At 49.6% G+C, this 16,935-nt stretch overlaps 2 protein-coding genes across 3 annotated transcripts; one reads left to right on the top strand and one right to left on the bottom strand.

The window, feature by feature from the left end:
* Window positions 1-112: 112 nt before the first annotated feature.
* POFUT1 (protein O-fucosyltransferase 1) lies at window positions 113-5,694 on the bottom strand. Of its 2 annotated transcripts, none has more exons than XM_064729969.1 (7): window positions 5,467-5,694; window positions 4,916-5,037; window positions 4,637-4,819; window positions 3,960-4,072; window positions 3,116-3,308; window positions 2,372-2,614; window positions 113-1,939 (listed from the first exon to the last, which is right to left on the bottom strand). In XM_064729969.1, the coding sequence occupies exons 1-7, from the start codon at window positions 5,588-5,590 to the stop codon at window positions 1,751-1,753; spliced, it is 1,167 nt and encodes a 388-aa protein (XP_064586039.1). In that variant the 5' UTR covers window positions 5,591-5,694; the 3' UTR covers window positions 113-1,750. The 2 variants fall into 2 exon arrangements, with proteins under 2 accessions (XP_064586039.1, XP_064586040.1); XM_064729970.1 differs by having other exon boundaries at window positions 135-1,939; window positions 5,493-5,631.
* PLAGL2 (PLAG1 like zinc finger 2) lies at window positions 5,677-12,145 on the top strand. The gene is made up of 4 exons (XM_064729968.1): window positions 5,677-5,757; window positions 6,196-6,305; window positions 7,719-8,107; window positions 8,901-12,145. The coding sequence occupies exons 3-4, from the start codon at window positions 7,845-7,847 to the stop codon at window positions 10,120-10,122; spliced, it is 1,485 nt and encodes a 494-aa protein (XP_064586038.1). The 5' UTR covers window positions 5,677-5,757; window positions 6,196-6,305; window positions 7,719-7,844; the 3' UTR covers window positions 10,123-12,145.
* The last annotated feature ends 4,790 nt before the right edge of the window (window positions 12,146-16,935 follow it).

The raw sequence follows: 16,935 nt of genomic DNA, 5'->3' as shown, positions 1-16,935 counted from the left end.
AGAGTTAAAGCTCCTTAGTCAGAGCTTTCTGGATCGCAGCAGTGCACTGCAGGCTGCAGCTCGAGTACCAGAGATTCCTGCAATGGAGGAAGGAATGTTGGTGCACTACAAGTGAATACAAAATCAAGTTTTTATTAGTACAAAAAATAGCTTATTTAAAAAAACAGAAAAGAAACGCCCCATCCCAACATTTTGTTTTAATACTTTGTCTTCCCAACAGTGTGGGGACAGGCTTCCCCTGCTCCACAGCAAGGCAAGGCAGCCCCAAGGGAATCGCCCAAGATCAGTAAACAGTATGACACAAGGAGGTTCAGTCTTCAAAAGCCCAGCTTCCAAAGGCCCTAAAACGGGTAATTTCCCCCCAAACCCCATGATTTTTGAAGCCAGACCTGAGGAAACAAGAGATGAGTTTTTGCCACCCTGACACCTGGGGAATCTTCTCACTTTGCCCACTTTTTCTCAACTCCCCTGAGCCCTCAAACTCCTTCAAAGCTCAGAAACATTTCAAGGAGGAGAAGACCACCATAAAGAGAGACATTTGGAGTTAACTGCTCATAACAGCCTTGCCTGGACTGCAGCAGTGCACTGGAGGCAGCAGCTCTGGTACCACAGACTCACCCAAGAAGCATTTCTGAAAAATGAACCGTTCTGTACTCAGTCTTTGGACCAGATAATGAAATCACAGAAGCACCAGAAGGCATGGGTCAAGTTATGTCTCACCATGTTGGGATTATCAGTGTTACCACCATCAAACCACACAGACCAAATAGAGGGGTTTGGGCTGTTGCTTCCCATTCAATGAATAATTTTCCAGAGTCACCTCCACTGGGAACTGTCCCAGACAAGGGTAATGCTCTCAGAGGGGTTATATTATAGTATAAAAACAAAACAATACCACAGACCCATGACATACCTAACTCCACTACAGCTATTTCAATAACCTTGGCTCAAAGTTTCTCTTCTACCACAGACCTGACTGACATCACCAGGTACAAAGCTACGAGCCCTCAATCTCCAGTCCTGGCCTGGCTGTGACAGATCTCCTCCCATGTCCTGCACACACCATGCCCAGGCTGCTCTCAGCAGAGAGGCTGAACAGGCAGCTGCCACGTCACACCACGTCCCACTGCACTCCTCCAGCACCACCAAAGAGATCCAGGGCCCCACAGCACAGGGTATGGAGTCTCTTTGGACAGGAGAAGGGACACTGAGGCACTGTGGTGACACAGGTCTGGTAAGGCAACTGCAGTCCTTGATAAACCCCAGAGCTTTTTCAGTCCTGAGCTTCACCTTGCACGCCCTTTCCAGGGAACCTGATATGCCTGACAGAAGTTTTATACTCAAAAAGAGCCAATAATGGTCAGTTTTGGACACGGAGCTTCAAAACACCTCCAGGTGAGAGCTAAGAATTAACAGAGAAAAAAAAGAGGAGGAAATCTGAGCAGCTGCTTCATCATGATTGCTGGTGAATCCCAAGTAGTGAGAATTGAGAACTATAAAAGCTACATCTTAAAAAACTATACATAGTTTATAGTTTCCTATAAACCACATGATTTAAATTCCCATCTGAGCTCACACTGGAAACACAGGAGAGATCAGACAGAACAGTCTGGAAGGGCCTGTGAGGAGCATTGGAGGGCAGGAGATCTCCCACAGCCCAGCAGTGACTGCCCACAGGGAATGCTGCAGCACCAAGGGCCCAGCTCAGAGCCCTGGAACCAGGGAGCTCCTCATCCTCCTCCTCCTCTGGTCAGAACTCATCCCGCAGCCTCGGAGGGTGGTCCATGCCAAAAAACGAGGAGGGTTTCCCATGGATGTCACGTTCTCTCTTCACAAAGGCAGTGAAGGAAGAGACACAGTTCCCAATGAAGTGGTCGGACTGGCCAAGGATGTACAGATCAATCTGAGGCACTTCTGGCTGCAAGCTGACAACCTTGAGCTGCAGAGAAACGAGGAGAGCAGATGAATCCAGTCAGCTATTATCACAATCCAATGTCTTGGCATAATGTTAGAAATTGAATACACAACAGAAAGAGAGTGAGTTTTGTCTTTCTCTGCCCTATAACTCATTTATGATTAGATCAATGTCAGAGCATTTCTGAAAATCACTTAGGTTTATTTAATTTAAATCCTTTTCGTGGAAATATTTACTACCATGCCAGACAATGCTCTTCAATCTCCCAGAAAAAAAAAGAATTTTACAGGATAATTTTTATTGCTATGAGCCAAATTCACTTTGAGATGCCAATATTTGGCTGTGAATACCCTATTCCACAACTGCCTGTCTGCTATCCATGACAGCCTCGGGCCAGAAGCCAAGGAAGGTTTTTACCCAAGCACTCCTGCCAGAAGAGATTTCTGGAACACTCACCTTTCCCTGGAAGAACTGCTGTATTTCTGTTGTGTAGGGCTCGGAATCAGTAGCAATATAAACAGATTTAGCTTCAATCTTTGCCACCCAGAGCTTGAGAGCCCGTTTGATCTCTCGGAGATCTGGCAGGCACATGTCCATGGTGAGAGGCACGGCAGCACTGCGGTCGTAGCCCACGCACTGCGGTGAAGCCATGAAGTGTGGCCCAGCTGTCCCATCCTTTAACATGTTGCAGGCATTTTTCTATTGGAAGAGGAAGAGAGAATAAAAAATCATCAAAGTTGAAGGTCTCTGAGATTATCAAGTCCAAACTTTGAACAAATACCCCATGCTCACTAAACTTTATCAGAAAGCGCCACCTCTACTTGTGTTCTGGATGCTTCTATGAATGGCAATTCCACCATGGCCCTGGGCAGGCTGGGCTAGTGCTCAATCACTTGTTCAGTGAAGAATTTTCCCCTAATATTCAACCTGAACCTCCCCTGATGCAACCTGAGGTCATTTCCCTTTGTCCTGTCGCTAGGAGGAGAGGCTGAACCCCACCTCACCACAAACTTTTTTCAGGTTTTTTTTGGTACCACATTCAAATGAGAAAACACCACCATGTCCCCCACCTCTGCCTGTCTGAAAGAATGCCAGCACCACTGCTAACACCCAAGGAGCTCCTGGATGGCAGCAGGATCAGGTGCTGTCCCAGCACAGCTCCTTTCAGAGCAGCTTTGCCCAGACCCCACTGTGCCGTACCCAGTCAGAGCCGATCCTCAGGTGGATTCCCACGTAGGGCCGGAGCAGCAGGGACTGGATGTAGGATTCCCCCTTCTCCACCATTGCATCCGACCACTCCATGTACTTCTGCAGGGGCCGGTGCTCCTCCAGCACAGGGAACTGGGCTGGAGCTCCGGGTAAGGCGAGAACAGGGTGCTCAGAGGCTGGAAACCTACAGAAAACCAAACCCAGAGGGCTGAAACGTGACCTAACCTGCACAAAGCTGCTGTGAAGGTTAGAGCAGAAACAAGGAACACTCCAAAATATGCAACATTTATTGCTCCAAATTGAGATAATTTTAGCTGGTTTGCCATTTGAACTGAAAAAATCTCAGGGGCTGTATTTTATCTCAGACCTTTTATCTGACAGACAATAAGAGAAGAACCTCAAACATGCAGTGAGGAGCTACCAAGCAATGGGATGTTACATTTTCACCCCAGATTAGACCAATTCTGTCACCCAAACTTACTGATAACCACTAAAGTCACTCATGGCTCTGAAAACACAAATACAGTTCATAATCCCCAAGTGAGAACCAAATTCCTTTTGATGATTAATTACATATTTAATAAATACTTGCTAAATTAAATATTCCTGGCTCAGAAGTCAATCAGCCTAACAGAGTTCATACCTAAAATAATGCCCACAGGAAGTGCTGAACAAACACTTAATGGAAAAAGCATTAATATTTTTAACTGTATTACTAATTAACCACTTCAATCTCTCCCCCAAAATGTAAAGTCACAATACAGTCACAGCTGCTTTCATGAGTGACTCTAAACACCCACAGTGACCTGACAGCACTCTTGCATCTTCTTGCTACCTTTGGATCCAATGGTCCTTGTATGCAGGACTGAAGGAAATTCCCTTGAAGAGCTCAGACTTATCGAAATCCACTTGGAACTGATCCCAGAAGGGACCAAACGGATTTCCATCCTGCAAAGAAAGGACAAGAGCTCATTTAGTGCACACACAAAGCCTGAAAGGTGGATGTGCAAAGATCCTGAGGTGCAAAGCAGGAGCCTGTTCCAGGATGGAAGCAGCTGGGATACAACAGCCTGTTTGACACAACAGCTCCACAGGAAGGAGACATTTATATATTTAGCTTCCATCTTTGCCACCCAGAGTATACAGGGAAGTTACTGAGAAGGTTGCAAAGGTTGTCTTAAAGAACCAGCACACCACAGCTCCCAAACTTGTAATTAATAGAGGTTGCTTTAACACCAGCTGGGAAACAGAGAACAGGAGATAAGCTACATTCTCAATTAAATCTGAGGTGATAAAATCTACTTGCACAGACTGTATCCCTGATCTCCAAGCACTTGTAGACAAAGAAAACTAATGACGGCACAGCACGCCACTCCACAAGTGCTGAAAGCAATGCCACACAGACCGATTTGCGGCGGGTAACTCCTAAATTTGCGAATCAATGGCGAGCTGAATGAGTCAGCTGAAGCCTTTGGAATTAAACCGTGCCCGCGGGGCTGACGAGGAGCTCACCTTCATGGGACACGTGCTTTTATCCGCGCTTCTCTGGGCAGCAGCCTCGAAGCAATAAGCCACCCTGCTGCCGGGCGGCCAGTGCCGGGGCGCCAGCTGCTCCATGAACCGCTCCAGGCTCACCACGCGGTGGTAGCGCCGCAGCGGCTCCAGCTTGAAGAGCTCCGAGTAGGGGACGTGCAGCTGCGGGGGAGCAGAGCCGTGAGCCGGGGCTCCCATCACCGGGCCCGCAGCTCATCCCAGCCCTGCCCGCCGCCCCTCCCTCCCGCCGGGGCTCACGTTGGTGTAGGGCGGGCGGTGGTGCCGGTACTCGATCCAGGGCGGCACGGCCAGGGTCCGGTTGAGGGCGCGGGCGAAGGCCAGGGCTCCCAGGAAGTGCTCGGCTTGGTTACCGAAACGGCCTGCGGGAAACGGGGCTCAGCCGGGCGGGACCGCGCCGGGACGGACCGGGCACGGAGCGGGGGTGCAGCGGGGCACAGAGCGGGGGATGCACCAGGGCACGGAGCGGGGATACAGCGGGGCATGGAGGGGGGGATACAGCGGGGAATGGAGCGAGGATACAGCGGGGAATGGAGCGGGGCACGGACCGGGGATACAGAGGGGAATGGAGCGGGGCACGGAGCGAGGATGCGGCGGGGAACGGACCGGGGATGCAGTAGGGAACGGAGCGGGGATACAGCGGGGAACGGACGGGGGAATGCAGCGGGGCAAGGACCGCGGACCGCGCCGGGGGATGAACCGCGGTCTGCAGCACCGGCTTCTACAGCGGGAACCGCACCGGGGGATGCAACCCGGAGATGCACAGGGGGTTTGCACCGGGAGAGCCTCACCCATGCAGGGACAGTAGAGCAGGTACCCGGCCTCATCCCAGGCGAGTGCCTCGCCGTCTCCCGCCGCCGTCTCCGGGAGGAGCAGCAGGAGGACGAGGAGCAGCGGGGCCGGCGGCTCCACCATGGCGGCTCGTCGGCGGCCCGAGCCCGGCGCCACTATCCCGGCATGCCCCGCGGCGCGGCGCTCTGGCGGCCGCCACCGAGCCGTGACGTCACTCCCACAAGGCCCCGCGCAATGGCGCCGCCGGGGCCGGGAGCGGAGCCGCGCTTGGCGGGGCCCGGGGGAACGGGGTGAGCGCGGGGGGGCGAGCGAGGGGGGCGGCACCGCAGCGAGGGGCGGTGGCACGGCCGTACCCTCCCCTCGGTGGCGGGGTCCCCTCAGGGGACAGGGGGGCGTGTGAGGAGGAGGAGGAGGATGCGGGGCGGAGGGGGGGGCGTAGGCCGGGCCCGCCTCCCTCCTCTCAGCGCTGCGGGGCGGGGGTGGGATGTGCGATCCCGCTCCACCGGGGCTGCGCTATCCCCGCGGGTGAGGGTCTCCCGGCTGGCTCCCGAGGCAAACGGCGGAGGTGCCGGAGGGAGGAGCGAGTTGCCCCTCGCGGCCACCCCCCGGCACCTCCGCCGTTTGCAAGGCGGTTGCAGCAGCACCTCTGAATTCCCTAAAATTCCATATGATCGTTTATGCACCGTACTGTTAAAAACATCAAAATTCAAACTCTTGTCTTCTTCCAGGTAGCTTTGAAACTGGCCCAGATGGCCAGGCTTTTTCGGAGGGAAAGGAGCAGTTCCCCGGTGAAAGTGGTGGAGACTCTCGGGACACCTGCACAGCTCTGGAGCAAGAGGTAGAGAACACTCATCTTTTCTGGAACATATTTCATAGAGAGGTGAAAAAGTCATGCTTTTAGCACCTAGTAAGACAGCTTGCTCTGAACCACAGGCCTCCTGCACCCTGAGGGGTCAGAGCAGCTGTCACACCACGCTGGTTTGTCCCAAAGTGGCACCTCAGCAGTTCTGGTCCTTTATTGTTCTGCTCTGACCACATAGATTTAGCCTGTACTAAACCAAGTTTTGCTCTTAGCAGGCATTCCCAAAGCTCACTGTGATATATTTTCTTGGAGTCATTCTGTTTCCCAGTGTTTTCCTCCCTGAGGGAACCATCCATGGTATTTGGGGTGACAGTGCAGTCACAGTAATTGTCATTTCAGCTCTTCATAACGTTCCCTGAGCCCTTTCTTGGGGTTGGTTTGTTCCCTCGCAGTTGCACATCCTGCCCACAACTCGCACTCGTGTTGATGTGCAGCAGGAAGTTCCTCCTCTGAAGCAATCATGGAGTGAGGGTTTGATGCTATTTTAAGTAGGGTTTCTCAGGCAGCCAAATTGAGTGAAAGAGGTTGGTTTTATTTCAGCTGACCGTTTATCAGTTGAGCTGGCAGTAGAACCCTGTAAAAACCAGCACACAACTCAAGAATTTCCAGCTGCTAAGAGAGATTCATATAGAACCACATCAATGTGAAAGCCAGAAGAGTTTACAGGAGGTGTACTTTTTTGAACAGGAAACAGTTTGAGCTTCCATTATTAATGCATGAGAGTGTCAAAGGAAAAAAAAAGAGTAAAAAATTGCTCATTACAGTAGAAAACTTGCTGATCCAGAGAGGCAGAATCTGCCTCACAATCGAAAAGTGAAAATACAATGAGTAATCCCACCCTGAAGAGGAGCAGCATCCGTTGCCTTCCAGAAAAAGGTGTGATGTTGATGATAATTAAGAGCTTTCTTCTTCAGCCCTGTTCAGCCACATCTGGGAGTTCAGATTAGTTTGTTCTGGAGATGGTTTTGCCCAGTGCACCAGGTTGGTAGCAGAAAGGATGGGAAATAAAAATACGAAAGAGCTCTGAGAATCTTTGAGAGGGAATTCCCTGTAGGCAGAGACCAAGAGCAAGTGAGAATATAAAAAATGGGATGAGAAGTGATCTGCAAGATGCACAAACAGAGGTATTTAGAGCTACAAATAGACACCTTTTGTGATACTTCAGGAGAAAATACATCCAGCATGTAACACTGGCTCTTAATAGTGGCAAAAAATGCAATTCAGAAAAAGTTCAACATAGTTTTATTCAGGTAACAGGTTAAAGGGGAAGAGATGGAAAAAATATTATTGATAGGAGGTCCTCATGACTGGGAACAAACATCTTCACATGTTCACTGTGTACAGGGGTGAAGGTGGCAGTGAATTAACACCAGCCTTCTGTGATTTCAGATGAGGAAGTTTTGCTGTTGAACCAGTTTGGTCACAGGGGGCTCCAACAGAAAACTGCACCAGGACAACATCACAGCCCACAGGCTCGAGTTCTGCTTGACATGGCCATGTTCTACTAGCCCTGCCATGACGGCATTTTTCCCCAGTGTTCCCAACTGGATTCAAGATGCAAAGCAGGAGGAGGAAGAGACAGGCTGGAAATTAGTCCCCAGACCAAGAGGTGAAGAAACCGACAGTCAGGGAAAATGCCAGTGTGAACTATCGGAGCCCTCCTTCCCCCACGTGGACAAGCTGAGAACTCACACGCTTTCCCACTCGGAGCAGAGGCCCTACAACTGCCCCCAGCTGCACTGTGGCAAGGCCTTTGCCTCCAAGTACAAGCTCTACAGGTAGGTATCTGCAAGTGCCTCTGCCCAGCAGTGCCAGGAGAGAGGGGAAACCCCCTCCCTCGGGTGTCTTTGCTTGAATTTCTGAGAAGCTGGAGGAGGGGAAATGCCCTTTTACCTTGCAAAGCAGTTGAGTCCCAGACATTACCATACTTGGCATCTCTTTAGGTGCCTTCCAGAGAACTTCAGCTAATGCTGTATCCTGAGCTCAAGCTGCTTTATGTTTCACTGAGGAGGAAATAGAAACAGAAAGTGAAGTTCACAGATTAAAAAACAAATTGAAAAGCAAGAATAGCGTTTGTATTCATAAATCCTGCTTCTAACCATAGGGATAATTCTGTGGCAGCTGTTGCTCCAGTATGGAGAAGTAGAGTTTCCATTTATGTAGAGAAGTACAAGACAAAATAGTTAAACAGTGATGGCTGAGAACTTGAAACCAAGTGAACCACAGTGGGGGAGAGTGTGAGATACCAAGGTGAAATCAAACCACAGTGGCTCTCAGCAGGCTTGGGCACAGCCTGACCCCCCTGGTGAAGTGATGTTTTCTCACCTAGTGTCACAAACTAGAGAGGTTTTCTTTGGCAGCCTCAGCAGAGAGCAGGAGCTGAGGAGAGACAGCTGCTGGGACAGACTGCAGGTTTTGCCTGAAGCATTGTGCTCCTGTGCTCCTTGTTTAATGGAGGTAAAATGCCATCTGGGATTTCTGTGGCATGAAGTGTAGGACACAAGGTAGGACAGCTTGTGTTCCCTCAGGGGCTGGATATTTGTCTGACCTTTCCTTCTTCTCTCCCCTAAGGCATATGGCCACGCACTCTGCTCAGAAGCCCCACCAGTGCATGTACTGCGAGAAGATGTTCCACAGGAAGGATCACCTCCGGAACCACCTGCAGACCCACGACCCCAACAAGGAGGCCCTGCACTGTCCCGAGTGCGGCAAGAACTACAACACCAAACTGGGCTTCAGGCGACACCTGGCCATGCACGCGGCTGCCAGCGGCGACCTCAGCTGCAAGGTGTGCCTGCAGACCTTCGAGAGCACGCAGGTCCTGCTGGAGCACCTCAAAGCCCATTCCAGGCGCGCGTCCGGCGGGGCCAAGGAGAAGAAGCACCCGTGTGACCACTGCGACCGGCGCTTCTACACCCGCAAGGACGTGCGCAGGCACCTGGTGGTGCACACGGGGCGCAAGGACTTCCTGTGCCAGTACTGTGCTCAGAGGTTTGGGAGGAAAGACCACCTGACCAGGCACATGAAGAAAAGCCACTCCCAGGAACTGCTGAAGATTAAGACGGAGCCGGTGGACATGTTGGGTCTGCTCAGCTGCAGCTCCTCTGTGGCAGTGAAGGAAGAGCTGAGTCCTGTCCTGTGTATGGCATCCAGAGACATGATGGGTGGTAAGAGCTTCCCTGGCATGCTGCCCGTGGGCATGTACAGCACACATCTCCAAACCATGCCAAGCTCAGGGATGCCCCATTCTTTGGTTCCTAATTCTCTTCCAATGGGAATGAGCTATCCTCTGGAGTCTTCTTCTCCCATCTCCTCCCCACCGCAACCTCCTCCAAAGTATCAGCTTGGATCTACCTCATATTTGCCTGAGAAACTACCCAAAGTAGAGGTGGACAGCTTTTTGTCAGACTTCCCTGGCAGCCTGTCTCTCTCATCTGGTGATCCTCAGTCCTCTTCGCCTCAGCCACCCGCCCTGGATGAGGCTTTGCTTTCCAAGAGCCCTGCTAACCTCTCAGAGGCTCTCTGTGCTGCTAACATGGACTTTTCTCATCTTCTTGGCTTCCTTCCCCTAAACCTTCCTCCTTGCAATCCACCTGTCTCGTCGGGGGGATTGGTCATGGGCTACTCGCAGGGGGAGGCGCAGCCACTGCTCACCACTTTGCAACATCAACCTCAAGAGTCTCCCGGAGCCGGGGCCTCACTGAACTTTGGGCCCCTTCACTCGTTGCCCCCCGTCTTCACCTCCAGCTTGAGCACAACCACGCTGCCACGGTTCCACCAGGCCTTCCAATAAGCTGGAAATAGCACTGGAGAACAGATCTTTCAGCCACCCTTTTGTGGAGAGCCTTAAAAGCGCACAACTCTTCCTTCCTTGGGGGTGTGAAAGCTCTGGCAGAGCTGGGTCAGACAGGAGGTTTCTGATCTCGGAGGGAGCACTTGTAGACTGGAACCCGTGCAAGTCCCAGTCCTGTACAGCAGAAAGATTTCAGCTGATAGACTGGATATATTTTATCTAATTTTTAATCTGTGAATCAGGAGCCGCGCTTAGCACTGACCTTCCCTGAGAATGCTGGAGCTGTATTCCTCTCTGGGAAGGGACTGTCCCTCAGAAGGAGCTGAGACTTTTTCATCCTGGGCTAAACTTTTGAAGAGTCCAGCTTCCATTTCATGTTACCACACTGCAATTCTGGCAAATCAGCCAACACCTCCACATGGAGAAGAAGTCATGATACCACTCTGTATGAAGCCAATGGGGAAGAGCTGTCCTTCCCTGCTACCTCTCATCCCATCACCCAACACAGCTTACTCCACATCAGTGTTAAGCAACAAGCCCGTTTACATAGTGAATTCAACGCCGCCTCTTTGGAGCTGTTAGGATAAACTCGTTATGGTGAACATTGTTTACACAACACAAATCTGTTTCTGCCATTGCAAAAAATAGGAGGCACCAGAATACACTGGGTTCATCTCTGGTGTAGCTAGAACACTGTTTACACAACGAAGTCAGGTTGCACTGATTTCTCTTCACTTATCATGTTCTTCCCCCATGGGGAAATCCACTGCTTTTGGACCACTTCAGCCTCTGCCCCTGTAGGCAGCAGCTTCCTGCCTTTTCTGGCTGGCTGTCCCAAGTGAAGGGGATGGAGCAGCTCCCACAGCTCAGCTTGGTGTGTGGTGTATGGACAGAGCCCTTTGAAATCTCTCCCCCAGGCAAACAGATCTGGAAACCAAAGCACGTGAGAGGGCTGGGTGAGGAGCTCGGGCCATTGAGCGCTGGCAGAGCAGGCGTGGGTGAGAACAGGCTGCAGGCCCTGCTCCACACCTTCCCTTGGGATGAGGAACAGAGTATGAGGTTCTGGGGTTTGGGGTTTTTTAACCACTCATTGAAGTCAGCACCCTTTTTGGCTTGTCCAGGAAGGAATCTCAAAGGTGTATTTTAACCTCAATGGTGATAACATGCAAGAATCAGGGAAAAATTGGTCCCAGCTTCATGTACACACTGTCAGTGTATTTGAAGCATTTCTCCCAACACCAGTAGTTCTAACAAATGCTGAGGTTTGGGGCCTGCAGTCAAGTTTTCACTTAGGATTTGGTTCCACTGGCCTTTTTTGTTGTCTCCTGCTCAAGCCTTGCCTCCTGAAGTTAAAGTCCTGCTTCCCTTGCTCCCTGCCCTACCTCTTCAACTCTTCCATGGGCTGTCTACCTACCAGGGCAGGAGGGTTGTACTGGGAAGAGGCAGCCAGCTGCTGGTGTCACTTAGCACCTGTATTGTCTCCTGCTCCTGATTTCCTGGGCACTTCTGCTGCAGATGGGGACATATGGAGGTCACTCTGCACTGGTGCATGTTTGTGACCATGGATGGGCAGATCTTCATACCTCAGCATGGAGGAACCATTGTAGGCCAATATATAAACCAGGAAATCTGTCAATATTGTTCTCCATAAATCTAGGAAATGCAAAATCTACCTCTACTCTGTTATCTCAGCTCCTTGGGTGAAGCCAGATGCTGTCCTCCCCGTGTCCCCAGAGCACATCCACCTCAGTTGATGCAGATTCCTTCCTGCTGAGCCATGATCCCACTGTGTGACATCAGCTGTGCCTCTTTTGGTCACAGGCTTGTCCCCCTTCCATTTTACTCCAGAATTTTATTTTTAATTTAGCTTAGTAATTCTTCCCAGAATGACTCTTTAGCAATCCATTGATTCTCCAGAACATAGATCGGTTGTTTTAGGTTAGCCAGCAATGCTGCAAATGAGACTTTTGTATCAAAATGTAATATAAGATTTATTTACCTCAGCAATATCCTGTGGCAATGATCTCCCCGAGTTGAATGCAGTACTTTTTCCTTTTCTCCACTGGAAAATGTTGCCTTTCCAAGTCCAACGAGTGCCTTCTTGTTCTCTAACCTAGCAAAGGTAAACAGGGCATTGCAGCCAGTCTGTTTACCAGCATTGAATACCTCAGGCCTGTCTTCTATTGCTTTGCTCTTTGCAAATTAAAGAGTTTCACACTGTTATCAATTATATGCAAGCCTTATCCCTGTCTTCAGTTGAGAGGATTATTATTTTTTGAGTAATAAATGGTCAGAACTGATCACTCACTGCCAGTGAGGATTATCAGATTTATGCAATGCCATCACACACCTTCTCCCACTGCAGAACATTCAGCTTTTTTGCTTCCTGCCTGCATTGTACTCTGAACAGATGTCATCACTGGAATTCCTTTAGCAGTGGTAGCTAAACTTAGAGCCAGGCATCTTTTTCCTACCAGTAGTCTGTCAAAGAATAAATGGAATTCATTTTGCTATGATTTGCACGTGTGATTTGCTTTCCACAGCTACTGTAACAAGCAGAACTGCAGTAACTTTTGTCAATGCAAGGAAAATCAACCCCAGCAAGGGCAGCGTGGTCAGAGACAGCATTGGAGCTGATTCCAGGTGTTTGCACAGGAAAATGGATTCCAAGTTCCTCTACCACAGCAGCTTGTAATCTGTATTTTACCAGTGAGTCTAAAACTAATGAGAATAATTCCATTTGAAACAGCAAGTATGCAATTCACAGAACAAATTACAGTGAACAACTTTGACCTGTTTATAAGAAAATACTTGGAGCATCCAAGCTTACAGCACTTGGGAATCCCAGTCCACGAGGACATATGTACCAAGCTCTTAGGCAAGGCAGTGGAACTCATCTTGGCCAAGCTCCTGCAGCTGGAGGTGAGGGACAAGGGTAACTCTGGCTTGCTGTGAGGGGATTGCTGCAGCACAGCCTGCAGTCCGTTCTGTGGTGTGTGTGCAGGGCTTTGTGGCAGCACTATGCTGGTTATGTGATATAAAAAATCATCCCAGAAAGAGTTTGGGTTTGGTTTTTGTTTTAGACCACAAGTTTGGGGCTGCAGGTCTAGGACATGGCTGTGAGTCAGGCAGGCAGAGCACAGGAAACCTTTCCACTGTGATCCCTCTGTTCCTGGCACACCTGTACCACAAAGAATGCACCAGAGCCCAGGGACAGCAAGTACAGCATGTAATTGTTCAGGAGGGTTTAATTAAATAAAGGAATGTTTTCAACTGGCTGGCTTGGGGAGGGTCCAAAGCAGTAGGAACACAGCTAAGATATAAACCCATAGACCTCCAGTTAGTGAAAGGACAGGACATGAACTTGCCAGCCCTTATAAATCTGACTCTGGATTCTCAGAAAGCCAAGGAACCCCTAGAAATAAGAACTAACAAAGAGCCAAGCCACTCCCTGGCAGCAGAGGGTTAACTCTTGCCCATCCTTCCAGGCTCAGATCACCAGAACCCTGTGAAGGGCTGAAGATCTTTTTTCCCCCTGGGATTACACCTCACTCAAAATCCATTTGTAGGAAGGAACAACATGTTATCTTGCATTTGCTTCCACTGAATTTCACATGATGGAATACTCACACACCATGTTGTGACAGACCCCGTTCTCTGTCTCACAACATTGCTGCTCTTTAGCCTCAGTGTTGAAAAATGGTGTCACTTCAACTGGAATCCTTTTTTCACCTCTGGCAGATTGATGATTTCAGTACTTTTGTTGAGCTCAGCTCTTTGTTCTTTAATTCCTTCCTTGCTGACAGGTGAACAGCAGCTGCTGGGAAGATTTCCTGCAGTTCACTGAAAAAATCCCCTTTTCCTTTCTCTACCATTGCACCACCTTTGCTCTCTGGACAGAACAACCCCACAGAGGCATTTTCTGCTGCCTGCAATTAAAATTTCCACAAATAAATCTTCAAAGATGTGCTTCCCATCACCCTACCTTCTTTCTTATCCTCTAATCCCAGTTAGTCAGGCTGCCTGAATTCTCCCTCAGGTGCCTATTTTTAGTTAATTGCCTGCCCAAGCCCTGGAGCTATTCTGCCACTGAACAGTGAAGTGGATGAATAGCTCAAACAGAACCACTTCAGCTTTCCATCCTCATCCAAAATTTGTGTCTTTTCCATAACTTCTGGTATTTTTCCCAGTTCCTAGAGATGAGAGCTGCCACCTGAAGCTGTGAATCCCCTCCTGGCTGACCCCTGTGCAGTAGGAGAAGCCTGGTCTGCTGAAGCCCAGATTCTTTCACCCCAATCCCCAGCTCTGGCACCTCTCACCCTTTCCATGCCTGTTGACCATAACATGCCACAGCCATGCTGAGCCTCTCCTGGAAAGCAGCTGGAAGCTGCCAGGGAGATGCCATCACCACTGATCCAGATTTGCAGGACCACTATTCCTATTCCAACCACCTCACAGCATCTGTTGTCCCTGCTGCACAACCCATGCACACTCAGACTCACCTCTGGCTATTCCCAGTGATGGACTTGCTTCCTTCTAGTGAATAACTGGGATCCCCCAGGAATCCTTCACGTTTCAGCTGTTCTTGTGGCTGCAGGTAAGGAGTTTTCTCCTGGGGTACAGTCTGCAATCTCTACCTGGAGCCAGCTCTACATCTTCCCACAGGCCACACACCACTGATCACACTGGCATGCAAACAGGTCGAGCAAAACCAGAACAGGAGCTCAGAAATGAGACCAGAGAACAGATCACATTCTGCTTCTCACACACCCACAGAGATGAGCTTGGCTTTCCTGTTCAAGGTACATTTAATTTCCATGTGCACAGGAGGAGCCTGAAGCACCTTCCTCACTCAGTGCTTGTGGTTGAAGCCAGGTCTGTGTGGTCCTTTCCACCAGTGCCTAAATACCAGCATGGAAATGGAGCATACATGACACAGAGGGAGCTCCTCTGGATCAGATCACACTGACAAAGGAAGTTAAAAGCATTGCAAAAGATAACCAGGGAATTTGGAATTAATTTTTTTTATTACTATAAATAGGTCAGCTCTTCAGCTGGGGGAAGAATCCTCAACATTGAAGTGTCTTGTTACAAACCAACCATCCCTCACTTTTGTGTCTTTGTTTTGAACCACTGTGCAAGGGGATAACCAACTCTATAGCATGGAATGCACTGAGCTTTCCCACTTCAGTAATTCCTGATATCTAGGAGCAATTTTTTGAAAGACTGTTCTGTAACATTTGAATGTGTTTTCCTTGAATGAGGATATTGCAGAACACAGAGCTGTCAGCTGATGTGCTCTTGAGACCTGGGGTGGCTACAAGAAGGACAAAGAAGAACCTGTGGAACCCCTGGGAGCAGCCAAGCTCCAAAACTGCTGCTGGAAGAAAAGCTACTGAGTGGCCTTTGCAGCCACAAGTCATGCCAAGAACCCTCTCTCAGCGCTGCTGAGATCTCTGCTGTGCCCCACAGGAGCCTATACACATCCCACTGAAAGGTGAAGGGTTTGGGATCAGCCATGGCAGGGGAAAGCCACAGTGTCCCTCCCTTCCCACTGTCCCTTCTTGTGCTGGTTCTGGACAGGCCCCGTGCCTGACCTCCCTCCCTGCAGCTACAGCTGCCAAAGCCAGAAACTTCCCATTGTTACAGCTCCACTGGTTTTCTAAAAACAAACTTTCTAGCACTTTTACACAGAGTGAATAACCTCTTCTAAAGGAGTGTTTTGGGGGCTGTAAACAAGGTTTTTAAATTCTAATTAAGTGCCATTAGGAAATGTATGGTTCATCACTAAAATTAGCTTTTGCAAAATGAAGTTCAAATTGAAAGCATCTTTTATAATGAAGTTGTTTATTAAAAGCATTTGGATCTACCCCAGGTGTCTTCATGGAGGGAGTTTGGTTTTTGGTTGGATTAAGACAGGATAGAATCATAAGGCAGGTCAAAGACACAGTTCCCTACATGAAGCCAGAGAGGTTTTTAAATTTCTGCCAAGCAAAGAATTAGAGCCAAAAGAAAAATCCAGCACCCCACTGGGGAGGCAGCCACAGCTGACACCATTATCCCCTGTCAAGGAGAATAATGTTTGTTAGACAGAAAGTTCTGGTCCCTTGGTTTCACTAGAATTTCCAGCCCATGTGGCAGCATTTCAGAAAAGTTCAGCCCATTCCCCCTCCCAAATAACCCCAACATGCTCTGCTCCCCACAGGCAGGAGAAACAGGACCAAACCTCAGCTTAAGCTACAACTGGCTGCAGGCACCAGCAGCATTTGAAGATGAAACAGGGCAAAGCACACAGGGCCCTCCTGGGATTCTCCTTCAGAACATGGATTAAAAGCTGACAGCCACGATCAGTGTTAGGTGCTTGTCTAAGAATGATCTAGTTTTCAGTTCTAGTTTTCATTCCTAATTCAGCCACCATTAAAACATGACCTTTCCTCAGCAGCTTTCCCCTGGCACTGGGGACTGTGACAGAACATGAATACACTCATCTGCCAAAAATGAGAAATAACTTCAGCATGGATTGTCCTGGTGCTGGAGCTGAAGTTTCTTTTGCCTTTTTAAAGAGAGGAGGGATTTTTCTGATGATTTCTGAGTTTTGATTCAAGTATTTGCCAGCTCTGGTCTCACTCACAGACACTCAGCAGCCCCCAACACTGGACTCTGTAACCTGGGGGAATCACATCCATTGCTCTGCTGGGCAAACCATCTCAGGAAAAGGGAATTCCCTTTGCCTCCCTCAGCCAGCACTCCAGCAGAAGCTCACTGATCTCCTGCCACACACCCCCCAGCACAAACACACAAGCTCTGGGAAGC

Source organism: Zonotrichia leucophrys, chromosome 20 (assembly GCF_028769735.1).
Source record: "Zonotrichia leucophrys gambelii isolate GWCS_2022_RI chromosome 20, RI_Zleu_2.0, whole genome shotgun sequence".
NCBI lineage: Eukaryota > Metazoa > Chordata > Aves > Passeriformes > Passerellidae > Zonotrichia > Zonotrichia leucophrys.
The sequence above is the reverse complement of the archived record's forward strand: the minus strand, read 5'-3'. Positions and strand labels throughout refer to the sequence as shown.

Bases quoted from the DNA above. Each gene is read 5' to 3' on its own strand.
- POFUT1 (XM_064729969.1), bottom strand. From the start codon at position 5,590: ATGGTGGAGCCGCCGGCCCCGCTGCTCCTCGTCCTCCTGCTGCTCCTC. The intron at 4,820-4,915 runs GTGAGCCCCGGC...GCTCCCCCGCAG, and splicing joins ACCGCCCGCCCTACACCAAC to CTGCACGTCCCCTACTCGGA. The intron at 3,309-3,959 runs GTAGCAAGAAGA...GGTTTTCTGTAG, and splicing joins AAGGACCATTGGATCCAAAG to GTTTCCAGCCTCTGAGCACC.
- PLAGL2 (XM_064729968.1), top strand. From the start codon at position 7,845: ATGACGGCATTTTTCCCCAGTGTTCCCAACTGGATTCAAGATGCAAAG. The intron at 8,108-8,900 runs GTAGGTATCTGC...CTCTCCCCTAAG, and splicing joins TCCAAGTACAAGCTCTACAG to GCATATGGCCACGCACTCTG.